Consider the following 21,874-nt stretch of genomic DNA (forward strand, 5'->3'; position numbering starts at 1 on the left):
TTAGTGCGTGAATAGAGAGCAACATAACCCACTAAAGTGGCCAGCAGTAAACCAGACTTAAAATCATTCTGTTAATGGTTAGTGTACAGATACAGTTTGGAAAATGTTGATTATAATTGTCCTGATGAAGTCTTAGCAACATCTCTAATATGCTGTTTAGAAAAATATACTGCCATATCATGTAACTAAATGTATTTATACATGCCCTTTAATTGCAAATTATTTCTATTGTTACAGTTTAATAGAACTGATATCCAAAATAAAGGGATTGAAAGGAAGTCCTGCTTGTAATTATTTTTTTTTATTTTTATTTTTTTTTAAGAAAACCAAAATAATGTTGTTATAATAAATGACCTGCACAGACTAAAACAGAGTTGGACTATAAGTCTTGCTACAAAGTCTTATTAAAGATGTTACTTCTATTGTCCATATCCCACATGATAGAAACATTTGGATTGGGTATATGGTCATTTATTGTCCTTAATGAAGCTTCTAGCTTGATTGTGCCATGGTAATCATCAACAAGAAAAATAATTTCCAAGTGTGCAGTGATGAAATTATACCTTATAGTGTATATGTAATAAATCAAACACAGGATTGATGTGAATGTCCATTTTGTGCCCTATGAGTTAAGTATTGTCAGATCTTGAGGTTAAGTTGCAAATAAGCTGCAAATAATATCCATTATACTCTTCCCAGTTGGCATTAATTTAAGTTTTACTGTCCATGCGATCAGTATATAGCACTCCATTCCACACTTCATGCTGCAGTATTCTGGCTGGCCACCCACTCACTTGCCATGTGACAGGCTCTGCTTTCTCATTAAGATCTTTGAAAAGTTTTTATTTGATCAGTAAGTTTGCTCATTATATAAACCTTTCTATGCTTAAAGGAACAGTTCACCCAAAAATGAAAATTCTCTCATCATTTACTCACCCTCATGCCATCCCAGATATGTATGACTTTCTTTCTTCTGCAGAACACAAAGCTTTTTAGAAGAATATTTCAGCTCTAAAATCTCAGCAAGTGAATGTTGGCCAGAACGTTGAAGTTCCAAAAAGCACATAAAGACAGCATAAAGAAATCCATAAGACTCCAGTGGTTAAATCCATGTCTTCAGAAGCGATATGATAAGTGTGGGTGAGAAACAGATCAATATTTAAGTTTTTTGTTACCATAAATTCTCTTCCGTGCCCAGTAGATGGCGATATCCATGAAGAATGTGAATCGCCAAAACCAAAAGAAGACTGTGGAAGTTACATTTATAACAAAAAAAGGTCTTAAATATTGATCTGTTTTTCACCACACCTATCATTTCACTTCTGAAGATATGGATTAAACCACTGGAGTCATATTAATTACTTCTATGTTGCTTTTATGTACTTTTTGGAGCTTCAAAGTTCTGGCCACCATTCACTTGCATTGTATGGACCTACAGAGCTGAAATATTCTTCTAAAAATATTTGTTTGTGTTCTGCTGAAGAAAGAAAGTCATACACATCTTTTGATGGCATGAGGGTGAGTAAATGATGAATTTTCATTTTTGGGTGAACTATCCCTTTAAATTATTGAGTTTACAAACCATTCAATTTAAGAAACTGACCCTTTCCAGAGTTTACTTTTGCTCTCATATGCTAACGTACATCAGAAAGTAAGCCCTTGGGTTGCATCAATGGCTTTAGCTTCACAGGTATGTGCCATTTACTGTGTTATTAAAATGTTTTTTGTTGTTCATATTGTATAGTTTGTTAAACAGGATGATCTTCCTGTTACCTGACACCTTAACAGACACATAGCGTGGAACAGATGCTTAGTACCCACAGATGCTTTCACACGCCTCTTGGAAGGTGACAGTGCGTCCATTCAGTACACGCAACTGGGTTTACGAAAATCATACCACCAGACCCCTAGCTTCAACAGAAGCTGGTGAACTGCCCTCCAGTATTTCTTTGGATACTCCACGGTTAATATTTACAGAGGAACTCTAATCTGAGGTGCACTTAGACCAACACACTCAAGCTTTCTCATCACCTTGACCAGGGTCTTTATGACCTACTGCACCTCTGACCCCTGAATGGCTCCAGGTTCCACTGCTGCAGCCTGTGAACGTAACACATTATCTCCCAGCTGGCACACATGATTAAATGGAGGGGCTGGTGCTCCTTTTATTTTCCATTTCATGTACTGCAAGTAGGAACGCATCTTAATGCTGCTAGAATTTGTATGTGAGGGTGCAGTGCTTGTGAATGGTGGCCTGGGCAAAAAGCTCCTTACTGGTGATGAGAGTATATAATTTGTCTGACTTTTTAAGACACAGTGTGAATGTCCTCAAGTGCCTGTTCATGGCTGGGTGCTGTGATCAGCTAGTTCAGTTCAGCAACTCTGGTCAACTGGAGAATGCAAAAAGACAATAACTGTCATTTTCAATGCAATAAACATTCATGCCACATAATGAATGTGGGAAAGTCTGTTTTAGCTTGGTTCATAAAGATGACATTAAATTCAAATTAACATTTATATAAGTAAACAGTCATAAGTTAAACAGCAACATTAGATACAACAGTGTTTATTAATATAGACACTGTGAGCTCTGTATTTATTTATATATTAAACATTTATTCCAGTGAAAAATATAGGTTAATGGTTTTACATATATAAAAAAGACTGATTCAATTACTATTAAGAGCAAGTGACAGAACTTACCCACGCTGTAATAATTCCTTATATTAATAAGAATTAGTAAAAATTAATAAGAACTTAAATTAGAATTTCACAAGTTAAGTAGACATTTCTTTGAAGTGCATATTTGTGTTACCAGTGTGAGGGCAGCCAGAGAAAACCCGGAAAACGTGAACATATGACCGGCGGGAAAAGGGTCTCTTCAAAAAGACTTCAGTAAAATAAAATAAAAATTAATTCGTAGTGTTTGGGTGTGGAAAGAAGGTTGCGGCTAATAAAACGTTTTGATTTATATTTTTCTATCAATGAACAGGTTATTTGATATAATATTTACATTCACTTTCATGTAACATAAAAATGTTAATAAAAAAAATAAGAAAACTCATTGTTTGTTGATTATGGCATGCTATTCTGAACTGAATTTCCAGGTTGTAAAACAACTGTATTTTTAACTGTATTGTACACAACTAATAGTAATCGTCAAACTTATAAATATTACGATAGAATAATAAGAATAATTCTTGTATCTTAATAATATTACTTAAAATAGTCTAAATAAGCATCGGCTTTTATTTTGCCGCAAATTTAACGTGTACAACTTCACGTCTCATTTCGTAGCGTCACGTGATATAGTTGGCGTGGAAATTGTTTACGTTTCAGGCCACGCCCCCTGACATATTAACGATAGCATTTTTTAAATCAACTATTTTATTAAATGAAACACATAAAAAAAACGAATATATATATATATATATATATATATATATATATATATATATATATATATATATATATTTTTATTTATTTTTTTCTCGGAATGAATTCCTCATGCCCTGTTGCATCATTATCACGCCGATTTTAAGATCAGGATAATAGAGAAAGAAGTAATTTATTATTATTTCGGGTTGATATATATTTTTAAAATCTCTCAACTGAAAATGAAATTAAATGGTTGAGGAAGGCACAACATCACGTGTTTGCGTCTATGTAGTAGGCAGAGAGGTTTACCCAGAGTACATCCGTGTGATCAGATGAACATGGGGCTGGGGAAACAGGCCATCGCTGGACTGTAAACAAGAGGAAATTTTGGGATTAGATCGGCATTGTACCATGCACGTGTGAAATGGTCTCAATGTTGATATATTGGATCGCTTCATCTGCTTCATTGATGACTACAAGGCGACAGATTGAGTGCAACACATCCAATTGCATTCATAAACATTTCTATAGGACTTCAAACCCCTGAGAGCATTTCATTGTTTTGGATATTTAAACTAAAAAGCCCTGTTGTATTGTGGATGACATCCTTTCACGACCAAATGGCTGCACCTGGAAAAGTGAAACGGAGTAATGATCTGCTTCGAGGCGTTGAGAGGCTAAAAGAGGAGCACAGGAAGGTCAGGAGTAATGTTTATTTCAGAAACCTCCAATGCATTGCTGCAAATTGAACTTACTTTGCTCATGCATTGTCGATGCACGTGCATCACTTCATGATTTTTCAGTATATCATTGATTGATGGTGTTTTTGCTGTTTGAACGCAGTATCAGACGTTTATTTCTCTGGAAAGTTCTTTGTGGATCACGTGTTACTTCAGCTGCTGGCTAGCTGGCTGCAAACAGTTTTTGTTCTTTGGTTTATCTCTGTTTCTTCTCATTTGCAATACAAATGCACCTTCACACCTACCTACAATATAAGTTTACAATGTTAAAACTCAGTTGTTCATATACACATGTGTAGTTATACACTGCAGCGAGCTAGCAACCAAGTTAAACTCAAGCTTAATCCAACACATGGTGCAATGTTGCCCAAGTATATTAACGTTCAAGGAAAGGCATACAGTATAGATCGGTAAGTGCACTCACGCGGTATTTTAAGGTAAGTTTTAAGTGACCTACTTTTGTTTACATGGCATTTTTGTGACACAAGTAGGCGAAAGGAAAACAAAAAGTGTCTTTCATCCACGTGTTGACATTACAATCAGCAAGAATGCAGAATTTTTTCTTTGGAAGTCCTGAAAATAGACATTCACCCCTGGTGTTACATTGACCTCAGCAACATTCTCTCTTGTCCTTCACCCTAACAGTGGCTTTCTGTTAGAAGAGAGAAAATATGAAAAGTGAAAACATGAAATGTCTAGACTATATGTGCATTTATAAATAGACAAGAAAAAAAATCATTAAAGAGAATTGTGGGCTTTGATTATCATGTCACTATACATAAAATATTGGCGTCCCTGAAAAAAGGGTTAATTTTATTGATACCAAACTTATTTTATTATTTTATTGTTATTCATTTATTTATTTTGCATTGAAACCTCATATATTTTAATGAGATGTGTTCTGTTAGCTTTCACTGCAATCTACTGGAGTTCTATAGAATTTTATGGAGTATGGTATAATTTTTATATAACACACACACACACACACACACATTGCTAGATAGATTTTGAGGTTGGTATTGCCATAAAGGTGCTATTCAAGGTTGTCTTATCATTAGATAAGATAACCCTCAACTAAGTCCCCATGAGCTACTTTAAATGCGCCCTCAGTAATCTTTTTTTTTATGCAATGTATTATATTTTCGTCAAAGTTTATGCCGCTACCTAGTCAAAAATATAGCTTCGCTACTGAAAAAGCTACTTGATTTAAAATCTAGCGAAGCTACCAAGCTACTCGCTACTCAGAAATGTAGTTAAGCTAACAGCTTCGCTATTTGTAGGGAAGCTACTGCCAATCACTGGTCATGTGATGCTAACATGGCCGCCCCCATGAGGGGACCCTCTCCATGTATAATAAACAAGCTTTTAAAAGGTTACAGATACGACTAGAGTCTTTCTCATGTGAGTGGTCATGATTTTATAAATATTAAATTACAATTCATTTATTTAGGACAAAAGCTTTTTTTAATGAGGAAAAAATGACTGCATGCACCTTGTGAGTACAACATTCACTTGCACTGTAGTAAACAATTTACATCACCAGAAAATCACAAATAGTTTAACAGTTTTGTCCAAGGTGTTTTGTAGAGGTCGATAGTTGTTAGTAGTTGCAGTTGTGTATTTTCTTTTTTTTTTTTCTTTATACTTCCTCTGTTTCTGGCACTGGAAAATTCTACAGTTAGAACTTCTGGGATCTACAGTATAACAGCAGCCTTTAGAAGGGGAAATAAAAACAATCTTTTACACTGCATGGAGTTTGTTGTGTCACATGACTACTTATGAATGATCTACTGTTGAGTATTTTAAATCCACTTATGGTCAACCTCTTATTTTGGATCACAGTTGGTTGTGAAATAAATTTGCATGTTTTCACAACAGGTGGTGAAAGATTGCAGAGGTCAAATTGAGCACTGGTGAGTGACCTTACAGAGTCATAACATTATACTATTCTTAACAGTGCAGGTCAGTATGTCTCAAATAAATAGCTACAATTAGTAATATTACATTAGCTCCTGTTATTTCTCATTTGTTGCTTGATTAGATTTGGTCTTGAAATGCCACATACACTGTAGTGTATTTAACAGGCCTCTATTAAATTTTTCCAGTATTATTATGGGATTGGAAGGAATTTACTTTTTACAATCAACAAATCATAATTTCTTTGAATTGATTGCATTTTTTCTGATTGACAGGAAAAAAGTGGAAAAAGATTACGAATCTCTTCAGGACCGTCTCAGGACCTTGCCTGACAAGCTGTCATATGATATTATGGTATGGTGCATCCTTTTACTTATTACGTTATCACGTTATCCCAGGAGTAACAAAATATTTAATGCATTACTAAAATGTTACACCATTTAGCAGTTTACTTTTGTTGTAGATTTGAAAATGATTGGTTTTTAAAAACAATTTGTAGTTTCTTTAGCTTATTTGATGTATATGTGGCACTTCGATTAGAGGACTGCCTCTGATTTTGCTCTGAATTTTTTCTGGTGTTTTTTTCCAACATGATAGGTACCATTTGGTCCCTTGGCTTTCATGCCTGGAAAGCTAGTTCACACTAATGAGTTAACTGTGCTCCTTGGGGATAACTGGTTTGCAAAGTGTTCTGCCAAACAAGCCGACACTCTTGTAGAACACAGAAAGAAACGTGAGTCCATTTGTTTCTGAAGGCGCTAATATGTTCTTCAAAACCATTGAATCACAGTTTTAGGGATACATTTCTTGACCTGATGTGCAATCACTTTTTCCAGATGTAAAGAATGCACTAGATGATTTACAGAAAACAATGAAGAACTTTCAGAACAGAGCTGACTTCACAGTTGATCTTGAAAAATTGACTGGTGTAAGTGTCCTTACCATGATCTCAGCACTGTTACATCACATGGAAGCCTTATTCTAATGTTTCCTTCTATGGTAGAAAGTACTGCCCACACCTTAATTTCCACTCTCTTTACAGGGCACTGGAGATTTTGTAGACATTAGAGAAGAGGTGGTAAACGAGGAAGAAGTTACCAAAGGTAAGTTACTGAAGTTTCTCCAAGAGGACTGTAAGACTTAGGCATCATTACCCTAACCTTGTGTTGCTTCCCCAGGAAAGCATCGGTTGGCCCACAAACCCAACTCTAAACCAAAGCAGGATTATGTGCTGAAACTGAAGGAGAATAACAAAGGAGAGGGGGATGAAGGGAGCAAGAGAGGAGTGCTGTCTGAGGAGGAGCTGTGGGCTCGACTTGATGAATTGGAGCGTCAGGAGGAACTACAGGATGAGAGATGCCGGTATAAGAAACAGCCGTTGCCTGTTGTCTTCATTACAGTAGACTAGATTCTATTAGAGATTCCTACACATTGGATGGATAGTTTTTAAGGCCTTGCTAAGAGTGTGTGCCAGAAAATGTTAAATAAATAGTTCACCTAAAAATGAAAGTTCTCTCATCATTTACTCACCCTCATGCCATCCCAGATGTGTATGACTTTAGTTCTTCAGCAGAACACAAACAAAGATTTAAGACAAATATCTCAGCTCTGTAGGTCCACACAATGCAAGTGAATGGTGGCCAGAACTTTAAAACTCCAGAAAGCACATAAAGGCAGCGTATAAGTAATCCATACAACAAGTGGTTTAACCAAAGTCTTCTAAAGCGATCTAATTGATTTTGGGTGAGAAAAGACCGAAATGGGGGGCCTGGGTAGCTCAGTGAGTATTGATGTTGACTTCCACCCCTGGCGTGCTGAGTGACTCCAGCCAGGTCTCCCAAGCATCCAAATTGGCCCGGTTGCAAGGGAGGGTAGAGTCACATGGGGTAACCTCCTCGTGGTCGCTATAATGTGTGGTTCTTGCTCTCGGTGGGGCGCGTGGTGAGTTGTGCCTGGATGCCACGGAGAACAGCGTGGGCCTCCACACGCGCTACGTCTCCGTGGTAACGCGCTCAACGAGCCACTTGATAAGATCGTGGATTGACGGTCTCAGACGCGGAGGCAACTGAGATTTGTCCTCTGCCACCCAGATTGAGGCGAGTCACTATGCCACCACGAGGGCGTAGAGCGCATTGGGCATTCCAAATTGGGGAGGAAAAAAAAAAAAAAAAAAAGACTGAAATGTTACTGTTTATTCACTATAAATCTTGTCTCCTTGGCCATCATGATTTCAAGCTCAATTACACTTCCTAACGGCATCTAGACATGGGTTAAACCACTGGAGTCGTATGGATTGCTTATATACACTGCCTTTGTGCTTTCTGGAGTTTCAAAGTTCTGGCCACCATTCACTTGAATTGAACTACAGAGCTGAGATATTCTCCTAAAATTCTTCATTTGTGTTCTGCAGAAAAAAGAAAGTCACAGACATCTGGGATGGTATGATGGTGAATAAATAAGAGAATTTTCATTTTTGGGTGAACTATCCCTTGAATACCTTAAGCACGATCATGGAAAACCTGGAAATGTCACAGAAGAGGTGTTTGTGTCATAACATACTGCCAATAAAAACGTCTTCCTCATGCCATATAAAAATAAATATTTTAATTCCAAACATGGGTACCTTAAATGCACCCCTGATATCTCTATTTAATAATAAAAAAAAAAGTCCTTATCCAGTTATCATAACTGGCACAGAAAACATGGACATGTGTTTGTCAAAGTACAAATAACTCAACCTTTTTACCAGTTATACTCAGTTTTGTCTTTTTTCTCTTTGTGTCCCAGATTGGACAGCACAGACACTAATGGAGAAGACACCACTTCCTCTTCATCAGAGGAAGAAAAAGCAGAGAGTGACAGTGTGCAGGTTAATGGCCATCGAAAGGAAAATGGCTGGGTATCATCATCTCACACAAGTCAGATGAACGGCACCAATGGGTCATATCTTGAGGAGGTGGAAGAGGAGGATTGTGAGGAAACAGGCAACAGTCTTCCAACTATCTACTTTTCTCACACTGTGGAACCCAAAAAGGTAAAATGCCTCATCTTAAGTTACATAAACCCCTTTTAATTTAATGTTTTGACAGCTCTTATATGCTTCATGTACATTTACATTACAATTTAAACTTTTCTAGTTATATAAACAGTGCATTAAATAAATGTGTACACAAGACAGTTCACTCAATAAAGCATTTGTTTTGAATAGGTCTTTCTGTTCTCTTTTTGAAGGTCAGAATAAACACAGGGAAGAACACCACTCTAAAGTTCAGTGAGAGAAAAGAACAAAAGGAGCAAGCCAAACGAAAAAAGAAAAATGGGAAAAGTAACGGCCATTCTCTTCTTGAAAATTACAAGATCACCAGCCCAGCAGACATTTATAGGTAACAACTTGCTGCAGAGCATTACCATATCATTCATTTCACTTATATTATTGCTGCTATTGTTGTCGATTTAGAAGCACAACGGAGACAAATTCCATACAAATATGTTAGCGTGGCAACAAAATAATGAAGCTTAAATGTTAATTTGTGTAGTTGAGATGAAATGCTTATAGAAAGTTGACATGTCCTGCGGTGTTATTTGCTGTACTCCATCGAAAACTAATTTAAATAACATCATGCTAATTCTTCTATAATTATTCTGCTTGCAGATTTATGACTTTATTAATTGACCAACTACATGGACTATTTGTTCTTTTGATAATTCATTGAACACACCATAGGGCCATTTAAAAAACAGTGAAGGCATAAAGGTGATTGAAAATGGTGAGAAACTTAAAAAGAAAGGGGGACCTAAAAATACACACTTTCCCCTGAAACATTCAAATCAATTTTAAGCTAAAATCTTGATGTTAATGAAAGTCAAATGGCACCTTACGTCAACTGCCAATTTCTTTGGTATTCACATCCTCTACGGTTTGATGCATTATTTTCTCAGAAGTTGATGTCAATTTGTCATCATTTTAGGGTGTTTGTGGACTTGGTGAATGGAGAGCCAATACCACGGAAGTCCATTTTGAAGTCCCGAAGCCGTGAGAACAGCGTGTGCAGTGACACCAGTGAGAGCAGCACCGCAGACTTTGAAGAGCGCCGTGTGGCTTTCGGGCGATCACTGAGCCATGATGATGCCACACACAGTGACACCAGTGATGGCATCACAGAGGAGGACAGTCCTACAGGCAGCAGCCCCCACACCAATGGACGCTTTGAGGTACAGAAAGCCCGTTTGTTTACAAATTGGTGCAATTGCGCATCCTTTGGGTTGGGGATTTGAATGAACCCTTTAACCAATGTATTAAACTTTGCACTTTTGCTGTGAGTTTTGCTTTGGTAAGATCATTTAAAAATCTAGCTTTTATTTTGACACTTAGGCTTTGTTCACACCGCAGTTAAAATCCGACTTTTTCCTCAAATTCGACGTTCTTTTTTTTTTTTTTTTCGGACTGTTCAAAATGCAGGTTGTATGTGGACAGATCAGATTTTTTTTCTGTTCAGACTGCAGTCGCTTTTGCTAGTATGTTAACACATTAGTTGTCATGGTAAAGATGCAAACTTGCATGTGTTCACCATGTGCGAGTATTCAGCAATGGATATTTAGAATTTTTTTTAATGTTTCTCATAAAAAGCAGTATGAAAATATTAACACATTTGTCACAGACATTGGCTTAAGAAAACAGGAAAGGTGGCATATGCAATGTTTGTTGCTTGGAAATTACAACATCCCATACGGGATGACTATTGTCCTGTATTTTAGTGGGCAGCGAAACATCCCATATTGAAGGCTTTGTGTCCTGTATTGAAGCATAAAACAGTCAGACGGTGAGACTCTTAAGAGGATCCCGTCCTGTATTGAAGTGCTCAAAATGCTCAGATGACCCGTACTCACATGAAACATTCAATACCTTGCAGCCGGTGTGTGTTACTGCACCGGGGGAGTAAAACCAATGTTTGTATTATTCTAAAATACATTTACACTGCTTTTTCTGCCCAGTAACATATACATGACATATGGGTGCGTTCCATTCAGAAGTGACCATCCCTATGCTCTATTCCCCTCAGAGTTTACCTTCCACTGTCAGAAGGTTGAAAGGTGTACGAAAATAGTCATTCTGAACTTGCTTTTGAAGTAATTTTTATTAAAAATTATCTTGTAACAATCCTACAGTGTGGGTATCATTATCGATTACCCTTTGAAGTGCCCTATGAAGGCATCATTTATACTGTTTGGAATGCAGTATATGTTGTCTTGTTGCAAAACCTGATGCAACAACCCGCCGTGCTCAACAAATGACAAACCCCCCCCATGAAATTCGATCTGAATGTTCAGACTACGATGCATAAACAAAAATCTGGTTTTAATCAGATTCCAAAACCACCTACGAATGTAAAAATCAGATTGTGTTTTTGTCCTGTTCAGACTACATCAGCCTAAACAGATGGAGTCAAATAGGCCAAAAATTCTGCCAGTGTGAACATAACCAAAGAATTTGGTTTTAGTTTCACTTAAGCTAGGTTGACTTTGGACATAGATCATACAGCTCAAATCAAAGTTTGTTGTTGTTGTGTGTTTTTTTTTTTTTTTTTTTTTTTTCCCCCTTTCTCTGCATGGCCACAATCTCATTAAATCTTCAAATGTCTGGTTTTATTCTTTGCATTTTAGGCTTTTACAGGCACAGTGATTGAAAAGGATCCCTTGCCTTCCTCAATCCCACACCTGACCATCGCCCCTCCTGCCTTACCCACAATCCCAGAGAGGAAGCTGGAGGAGGTGGGCACAGAAATGCCTCAGGAGGCCCCTAAAAGGATGTCCAAGTTTAAAGCTACACGGTTGCATCATAAATGAAAGCTAATCTTACCAAGATCCAGCTATGCTTTTTTTTTTTTTTAATCCCCTCTTTGTACAACTGTAACACTTGTAGACTGGATTTCTGTTTTTTTGGTTATCGTTTTTCCCCTCACTTGCAGTCCTCTACCTTTATCCTCCAAGCTGCCTCTGCATTATTCTACTTGTGTCTAATTGTTTTGGGTTTTTCTTCAGTGTGATATGCATCCCTGAAATTGTATTTGCTTTATAAGAGCAATGTTATATGATTTGCCTGACAGTTTGCATTTTAGGCCAAATGGTTTGATTTAGTAGAGACAGGCTGCATATTTTGGTATCTTCTGTGTGCATTACTTTGACAAGCAATAAAAAAAAGAAATAAAAAAAAAAGAAAATAAGTGTGACATCAAGGCCTCACACTACTGTCATTGTGATGTGGTCTATGATGTAAAATGTTTGTAAATGCAGCTTTTTCAAATTTATTGTTGGTGTTAATTTACGTGCTGATTTGACTTCGGCAACTAAATATCTGCCAATTTTCATCAGCTTCAAAAAGCACTTTTTATTCTCTGAGCTTTTACTTTGATTCTCCTTTATCACCTGTTTTCTATGTTTTTGTATTGTTTTGGCTTTGTTTCTCTGCCCTTTTAATGTATATCCTCCATGGCCCCTTTTTTTGTGACTGCCAGGAAAATATTGATGTAACTAAAAAAAGAAATAAATGATTGACTATACGGTGTTGTTTTGACGATCAGGAATTTATTCGTAGCCAATATATAATTGGCAAAGAATATTCAGTTTGTTTCGATAGGAAACTGAACAAAAAAAAAAAAAAAAAAAAAAAGTTGAATTTGCTTTAATTTCTGGGCCTGAAGCACTTCCACAGATGAAGAAACGTCTTTATTTTCGTTGTATTGTTCACTCTCCGCCTCTAGAGGGCGCGAAAGCGCCGTTTACATTTCAGCATTCAACGTCAAAGAAAGCTAGTGAAATAAGTCAAATCCAGGTGGCAAATATTAACACACACACACACAAATTTCTGACACTACAGGACACACCTTCTTTGCCTTGGATCTTCGTTCACCGTTGGTCATCATATACAGCGGTTCAATTTAAATAAGGGAAACATTTGAAAAATAAGAGCAAATATCTTAATGTGTAGGTAAATCTGGCAATATTGGGCAGTTCTGTAGCTTATTTTGCATAATAGTGTATGCTCAGGATTCTGATCATAAGATGGTGTTTTAAATTTTTAAAACAGAAAACGTCATCTTTTTAGTGCGTACTGTATTGCAATAAAATGAGTCTTCATGGGAACAAAATATGGCAAACCAGCCAATAAAGTGCCCGATTATGGGCATTTAAAAGGCAAGAACGGAGTACTTTTGAGGAGCGCTGCCGTCAACACTTTTGTTTATTCCTGTATTAGTCACTTGTAATTTAACTGCAGACTTATCCATCAGCACATTGACTTAGGAGGTGGTGAAATGGAGTTTATAATATAGTATACAGTATGTCATTATTTATTGAACTGCAAATGCAGTTATCAATATTAATACTGCATAATCGGATTTGGGAGGTAGATGTGAATTTACTGAAATTAACAATAAAATCTGTAAAAAGTAATCTATGTAAAGTTATGATAGTAGGACTTAACTGATATTTCTCTTTCATCGGGATCTTAATTATTGAATTAATTTTAAGAACTGAAGATATTTACAGATGAAAAAACCCCTCATAGCTTAATCCTTAATTCACGCCGGTCCAGGCATTAAAGTTCGTTAAATTCTCCTTTGTACTTGCCCTTATGATCATTTACCACAGTTCTTGCATAATAGGGCTATCCATGGTATTAGTAAGAGCATGGTGATCACAGGTAAAACTATGCTCCTTATTACCAGATGTAATTAGTTTCTAAATAAAACCAACCATGGAATTTAAAATGATGAAAAACAATATCCATGTAGAGACTATAAAAAAAACCTCAATCCCGCTCGGCTCTCCTGCTGCAGCCAGTGGATGCGTAGCTCGGGAGGGCCAGTCCGGCTCTGCTCTCGGGCTGCACGGTTTAATAGTGTAGCGCTGTTTCGTCATACTTTCGGAGTATTGCATGTTTTCCCATGCACAGCAGTAAATGCCAGTGATTAATAATTAAAAGTAGGGTGACTGACCGACCCAATGCTCGACCGGCCCACTGGGAAAATGCCCGGTGCGCCAGATGGCCAGTCCATTACCGGTTTCTTCACTGGAGTCCAAACTAGCTCTGGAAACGTTGGCGCAAGCAGGCAAAAGGAAGGTGTTTTGGCTCCACCTTTATACCACTCCAGCAGGAAATTGGACTATACCATCTCAGTCAGGAAGGAGGGTCCCTCATTCACCTGTTTACATATTTACAATAGTTTTGGTGATTCATTTGTGTATTAGTTAAGTTTTGGATAAATTTGAATTTATATGTAAATCATTATGGATTTTATTTTAAGGTTTGTTTTTGTCATTTGAGAGCCTGGTCAATGGAAATGATCCTTGGTTGAGGAAGAATACAATGCTTAATTGTCCTGAAAATAATCACAATACAAAAAATGGAAGGGTCTGAAAAGTAGACTTCATCTCAAATGTTTCTGGGCATGTCTTGACAAGTTTCATTAGATTCTCCTGCCAGAAACGTTTTTAATGTCCTGAGTGCATTACTTGCCAACTCCGTTGCTGCTAACAAAGTAGAATCACTGTATTGGCTTCTGTTGTGTTGTACAGTCTTGAAGACTTGGGGCATCTGTGTAACTGAAACTATCACTGACAAGGATCACACTAATAATCGCCTCCGTGCCTGTGAGCTCCATAATGTCCAGCTGGTCTCTCATGCTGATCGACCATTTTAGCGGTCAGAGTCTCAGAGGTGAATGAGTTGAGTCTGGATATGTAATCATTAAACTCATTGTATCTGTTTTACCAAGCGATAGAACCTCAAAAAGGCTAGTTGCCCCATAATTGAAACATCTGATACTCATCTCAAAGTAACAGTTGTTAAAGGCAATTACACACCTATTAGTTGTGTAGTTAACACATCTAATGGAGGCAGATGGGAAATATAAATTTATGCCCGAATGACAAACCTACCGTGGGTGCAATTAGCTGTATAAATGAAACTGAAAAGAGAGAGCTGCTCTTTTTGCATACTTGTAATTGATCCATGTTTCTGATGTTACCATGCACGTTATGCATCTTCTGGGAACATTTTATAGGCAGTTTTTGGAATGCATGCAACATCTGATACTCCAGGATACTGGTGAAAATGAAACATCACATTGATTTTGTGGATTTGTTTTCAGTGAAAGTGTTCCACTATGGGTTTGACTGGTAAAACAATAGAACACCACATGACAGCTGTGTTACCTCCTCTGTTTCTATGGCAATGCTGCTGATTGACATTACCCTGACAGCCACCACCTGCTAGCTGTCAATCAGACCTGCCATCCTGGGGCTATTGACAGAGCTGTCAGTCTGCGTGAGATGTGCCTGTCAAAGCTTCCACACACTTGTGGTGGCAGGGAAACATCTTTTTCCCCATTCACAGTCTCTTCCCTCTCAAACTCTAATTTGGGCAGATCTTTCTTTTTATATTTACATTCACATTTATATGCTTGGGATATGCCTTTCTACCAATAACTATTTTCTGTAAGATGCAATGAGAAATTATGTGTGGATAAGTATTAATTATTAAACTGTAGAGGCCATAAAATGTCAGCAGGAGAGACTCGAGGACAATGTTTAAATATTTCTCTGTTGGAATGGCATTTTCTAACATGTTCAAGAATGATTAACAAAGTCCCTGTATTACAGAATTAAACCTGACTTAAATGGAGTTCTAAATAAACGTTTGGGAGGAGCATGTTCATTGTAAACTGTGAATCACAACACAAGGGTATATAAAAGGCTGCCTATGTCACTCCTGTGACAGTTCTTCCAGCATTTATGCACTCCGCCTTTATTTCTATTAATTTCTATTAAATATAAATTATTATAATAACTTCATTAATTAAGTAGTCCAAGGGGGAAATTTAGAACTAGAGTCCTCCATTATGATCATGAAGCCAAATCTATTTACATTCATCTCACTCAAGAATTAAATGAACATATGAACATATGATCTCATGATATTATAAGTGACCTACAGCTGAAATTTTTGGTCTTTTTATGGTCCTAATACTAGGTTTCTAGCAAATGTGGACAGAAGACGTAACCAGACTTTTTCTCTCCAGCTACATTTTTTCAAAATCCAGTTTTGAAATCTGTATTTGTACCTGCAGGCCAAAGTTTCCTCACTCTGTTATGCAGTGCATAAATAGATCTCTATAAAGCAGTAACCTATAGCGATTATCAGCAAACCTCACTCCTCTCACTGCTAGCTTAGTTATGAGATTATATATATATAAAATCTCTTCCTGAGGATGACTTTTTCCTGTACACCATGACATCTTCGCTGAATTTTTGGAAGTTGTCAGACCGTCCCTGGAAAATGTACAGAAAATCTCTTCCTGACGTTGACTTGTCCTGACCTGTATACCATGACGTCTTCACTGTCCCTGTTGTCCTGTCCTGTTCCCACAGCATTTGTAAAATCTGTCCTGGTCAGTCCAAAATTCAAAAGATTGTTCTGTCTGCAGAAGAAGATCCTCTAAAAACAATGAACCAATAAATCGTGCCTTGAGGAACCTATGTGAAGCTTTTTCACGAGAGCCAGATAAAGAATCCTTTTTTGGACATAATGAATTCTGCGGTCAACACAAGGAGAAGCTCAAGCTCTTCTGTCTGACCAATGAGGAACCTATCTGCCAAGTGTGTCAGATGTCAAGTAAACACACAAAGCACAGTTTCTGTCCTATAGATGAAGCTTAGAAATCTCGAAAGGTAAATAACTTTTTCTGAGTGTACTAGTGATGTGCATGTTTCATGCTTGTAAATGTGGTTGCACCATTTAATGTTAATCTGGAAGAAAATGTATAAATAAAGGATTGGTTTGGACTGGGGAAAAAAAAAAAAAAAATTTACATTGTAATTGTTTTTTAAAAGAAAACTGATTTCCTCTACATTTCTCCTTCTTGTTTGTCTGGCTATGATTAAACAGTTTGTCCATTTCAACTATAGTTACAGTAAACAGTTAGTCATATTCACAAATTGTGTATTTCACTAAAGGAGGAACTTAATTCTGAAATTGAACCCTTGAAACAGAAACTGGGTAACTATGAAGGGGTCAAGCAAACTTGATGTACTAGAGCACATAAAGGTACATGTTTATATAAAAGAACAACTACTGTATGTGGAGTCGCATTTTTGATGTCTTTTGTTGTATGTGTTAGCATATTGTTTACGTCTTGTGGCTAGACTTTTGAAACAGTGGGTATTTTAATGTTTACGGACTGGCTCCATTCTCTTCCATTGTAAGTGCCTCACTGTAACCCAGATTTTATTTTTATTTTTTTTAAAGAAAAGAATGGACAAGTCAAAATAATGTTTTGGGGTAATCAGTATTAAGCCACAAATGCTGTCGATTGATCTTAACTTGTATTGAACCAGGAATATTTATTATTATATTTAATATTAAATGGTACTAACAAATATCTTTGAAATCAAGCAGAAACAAACCAAAATGACAGAGAAAATTATAAAGCAGGAAGTTAATAAGCTCTGTGAATTTCTTTGTGCTGAAGAAGTGAAGAGAATAGCTGTTTTGCGGGAAGAAGAGAAGCAGAAGTGTGAGAATGTTAAGATTAAAATTGGGGAGATCAGACAAAAAATCTGTGACATCACAGCTCCATTAAGAGAGCCACACAGGAGGATGCTATATAATTTCTCAAGGTAAGAATCATTGAAATACGAATGTATTTTGTATTTTGCATCACTATAATGGGGAAACAGAAATGTTATTATAGAAATATTTCAAGATCGTAACTGTATTGCTTTATATTTTTGCAGAGCTTCAAGTTTACAGTGAAAAGGTGTCCTTTGTTTTCAGTACAGTATACATCTTAATTTTGTATTCATAAATCCCTTTTACACATGCAAGCAATATTTCATATTATAAATAATATTGTTTTACCTATTCCTACAGAATATCTTTTTGAATACCTTACCTCATTTAAACACTGAATATTTCAGAACTCAAGGTGTAAAGTAAGATCCAGAGAGTGCTTCATATGCCCTGATCAAACATCTGGGGAATCTAAACTTCAGATTATGGTCCAAAATGAAGAAAATTATAAAATTTTGTAAGTGTTAAGAAGCCCTCAGCTGTACAAAGTGACCTTTACTAAATGATCTTGACTAAAATTACCAGAGTAGAAGTTTTAAAAGAAAATGCTGAATGAATTTAAATTGCACATTAAATAAATAGTTCACCACAAAACAGAAAATTCTATAGTTATATAATCACCCTCATTTTCACAAACCCGTATTACTTTTCTTCTTCTGTGGAACCCAAAAGGAGATGTTTTAGTGAATATCACGGTCCATCTTTCAATACAATGGCAGTGGATAGTGCCTCACTTTAAAATTTAAAAAATGACCCAATGTAAATGTAATGTAAAAGTAGTCCATGTGACTTCTGCATCATATTCCAAGTTTTTCTGAAAAACGATTCGAAATGCAAGTCATTTTTAGTGAAAATCCTTTCGTCTGTTGCACTTTCATGAGTGCATGACAAAAGCTCATTCATAGTCGCACACATTCAATTGCTTTGTTTTTTTGCTGCTAGACAGGGCAAGTTCTCGTGTGAACATATTGCCACTTTGGGTGAACTATTTCTTAAAAACCTTAAAAATCTCTACAGTGCATTTTAACATTTGTGTGACATATTCATTGGTCATGCACTCATTCTATAATCCAGCTATTCCTTTTTTAAGATTCTGTGATCCTTAATCCTAATACTGCTCATGATGATCTGTTCCTGTCCAAGAACCTGACCAGTTTTGGATATCAGCACATTTCTCAACAAGATGAAGAGTGTCCAAATAAGCATCCTGCCAATTCATTTACCAACTCCCCTCGAGTCCTGGGCTCATCATGCTTTGACTCAGGAACACAATGCTGGGAGGTTGAGGTTGGAGATGATGCAACCTGGTCTGTAGGTGTGATCACTGAATCTGTCCTGGTGAAGTCACCTGAAGAGGCAGAGAGTGGTGTCTGGGAGCTGATCTGTAAGAGCATTGACTGTGAAGCCAGGGCACCAGATGCAGAGACTGAAAGCCTCTTATTTTGTCCATCACCAAGAGGATCAGTGTACAGCTGGACTACAAGACTGGAATTGTGCACTTGTCTAACCCAGAGTATGACACATCTCTGTGCACCTGCAGGCACAAATTTACTGAGAGTCTGTTTCCGTGTTTCTCCTCCATATGACTCCAGCGGTTAAATTAATGTCTTCTAAAGTGACACGGTCACTTTTGGTGCGAAAAAGATCAACATTTAAGTACTTTTACTAATCCATCGCTTCTGGTCAGCAGAGGTACTGTATGCATGTGTGATGTAATAGCATTGGCATGTGAGACACGCGAGAACTGACGCATGTGCGACACACCTGGAAGAGCAGTGCTGTTTACAACTGAGTAGGAGGAATGCTGTACAGAAGCTTCGTTGGTTTTGGTTTAGATCTGTATTCGTATCTGTTTTTTTTTTATACTCACACTGGTGCATTTGTGTGCGTATCCTGGATGTCTCAACTGAGAGAAGAATGTGAGATTATGTCCGTAACATTCCCATGCAAATCCGTCACATGATAGACCACGTGAACTACCGCTGCTAACCGGAAGCTATGGTTTATAGTTAAAAAGTACTTAAATATTGATCTTTTTCACACCAAAAGCAATAATGTCGCTTTAGAAGACATTAATTTAACTGCTGGAGTCATTTGGATGACATTTATGACTGTCTGTGATTTTTGGAGCTTCAAAGGTCTGATCACCATCAACTTACATTTTAAGGACCTACTGAGTTAGGATATTTTTCTATTTTTCTTCAAATGTGTTCTGCTGAAGAAAGAAAGTCATACACACCTGGGATGGCATGAGGGTGAGTAAATGATGAGAGACTGTTCATTTGTTGGTGAACTTTAAATGTCCTGTACATATTTCATACTATATCCAGATGCAGAAAAAGGACCAGAAATAAAGAATCCTCTTTAGACCTCTGATTGCATGGATAGCCAATGAATGTGGGAATCTAAATTAGATTTGAAAGAGGACACAATAACGAGCCCAGACTTTTTGATCATTGAATTTTATAGCATGCAGCATGAATTTGTGTGTATATGAATGTGAAAAAAACATTAAGCAGTGCTCAAAGTGGAAAAAAAAAAACAGTGCCAGTACTCAACTTGTTTGAATATGTTGTACTTAATAATAATAATTACATTATTATTTCCCTGACAGTTAGGTTAAGGGGTGGGGTTAGAGTTATAACAATATGCATGTCATAGCAACACTTCTTGTGAATGATGATGTGAGAGACGGTGGTGTCACTCCCACCTCCAGACTTTGCATGTCCCCATCTCCAGCTGAAACTTGGTTAAGGTTCTCCAGACTTAAAGGAATAGTTCACCCAAAAATGAGAAGTCTCTTGTAATTAACTCACCCTCATGCCATTCCAGATGTGTATGACTTTCTTTCTTCTGCAGAACACAAAGATTTTTAGAAAAATTAAATAAAAAGAAATAATTTTCTCTGTAGGTCTAAACAATGCAACTAAATAGTGACCAAAATTTTGAAGCTCCAAAAAGCACATACAGTAAAGGTACCATAAAAGTAATCAATACGACGCCAGTGGTCAAATCCATGTCTACAGAAGCTACCCAATCGGTTTTGGATGAGAACAGACAGGGTTGGGAGAGTTACTTTTAAAAGTATTCCACTACAGATTACAGAACACATGCTGTAAAATGTAAATTGTAACGTATTCCGTTAGATTACTCAAGGTCAATAACGTATTCTATATACTTTGGATTACTTCTTCAGCACTGGTAGATTTTTTCACATGTTAAAAATACATTCTCTGAAAAACCTAAATATCTTATGCAGTGTTGTTTCTAAAAAAAAAAGATAAATCAAACTGATCTTGTTTTAAGGATTTTGATATTTTTACAGGAAAACAATACAAAAATTATCACAAAGAATGTTTTTTTCCCCCTAATATCAAAGGTCTTACTAGAAAAAAAGAAATTATGATCCAATGTGAATTTTCTTGATAAAAACATATGATCATGCCTGATAACTTGTGCATGTAAAATGGCTAGAAATAGCATTTTAGCTTAGCGTAAAGCTAACAATTTACACAAGGTTTATTTCTATTTCTTGTGCTCAAAACTTACTTCAAACTTACTTCTCTGTCTGCTTGTATGATTGTAACACATCATAAGAAAGTGTTTCACCGCTGTTCAGATGAACTTTGGATTGCATCATGTATATGAATAAATGTTTTCCATTTGAAAGGTCTAAATATTAAATGAAACAAATGACAATAAGATGCAAAGTAATCAGTAATCAAAATACTTTGAATGTAACTGTATTCTAATTACCAATGATTTAAATTGTAACTGTAGTGGAATACAGTTACTTATATTTTGTATTTTAAATACGTAATCCCGTTACATGTATTCCGTTACTCCCTAATCCTGAGAACAGACAATAATATAACTTCTTTTCACAATAAATCTTGACATCAGCAGTCTCCTTGGCCATCATGATTTCAAGCTCAATTACAATTCCTAGTGCTTGACGCATACGCAGAGCGCTAGATGGCTCTAGTAAGTGTAATCGAGCTTGAAACTTGATGAGTGAACTAGTCCTTTAACAACTTCATAGCTGTCAGCTAACAAATGTACTTTCACAGAATTTTTCCTTATTTAGCTACCAAAGGAAAAGCGCATTCAGCTATTCTATATTTTTGTATATTCATTGTTTGCTGACAGTGCAGAAGGTATTGAGCTTCTTTTGTAACCACTGCAGAACACACACACACACACACACACA

The 21,874-nt window shown here is 36.7% G+C and overlaps 1 protein-coding gene and 1 pseudogene across 1 annotated transcript; one reads left to right on the plus strand and one right to left on the minus strand.

Annotated features, from left to right (window-relative positions):
- Positions 1-47: 47 nt before the first annotated feature.
- Positions 48-3,891, minus strand: LOC127416717 (peptide deformylase, mitochondrial-like; annotated as a pseudogene).
- LOC127416857 (unconventional prefoldin RPB5 interactor-like) lies at positions 3,665-12,592 on the plus strand. Its single transcript, XM_051656437.1, has 11 exons — positions 3,665-4,076; positions 5,997-6,031; positions 6,311-6,389; positions 6,633-6,768; positions 6,872-6,963; positions 7,078-7,138; positions 7,214-7,397; positions 8,823-9,069; positions 9,267-9,418; positions 10,004-10,247; positions 11,697-12,592. The coding sequence occupies exons 1-11, from the start codon at positions 3,978-3,980 to the stop codon at positions 11,877-11,879; spliced, it is 1,512 nt and encodes a 503-aa protein (XP_051512397.1). The 5' UTR covers positions 3,665-3,977; the 3' UTR covers positions 11,880-12,592.
- The last annotated feature ends 9,282 nt before the right edge of the window (positions 12,593-21,874 follow it).

This window comes from Myxocyprinus asiaticus, chromosome 26 (genome assembly GCF_019703515.2).
Source record: "Myxocyprinus asiaticus isolate MX2 ecotype Aquarium Trade chromosome 26, UBuf_Myxa_2, whole genome shotgun sequence".
Taxonomy (NCBI): Eukaryota; Metazoa; Chordata; class Actinopteri; order Cypriniformes; family Catostomidae; genus Myxocyprinus; species Myxocyprinus asiaticus.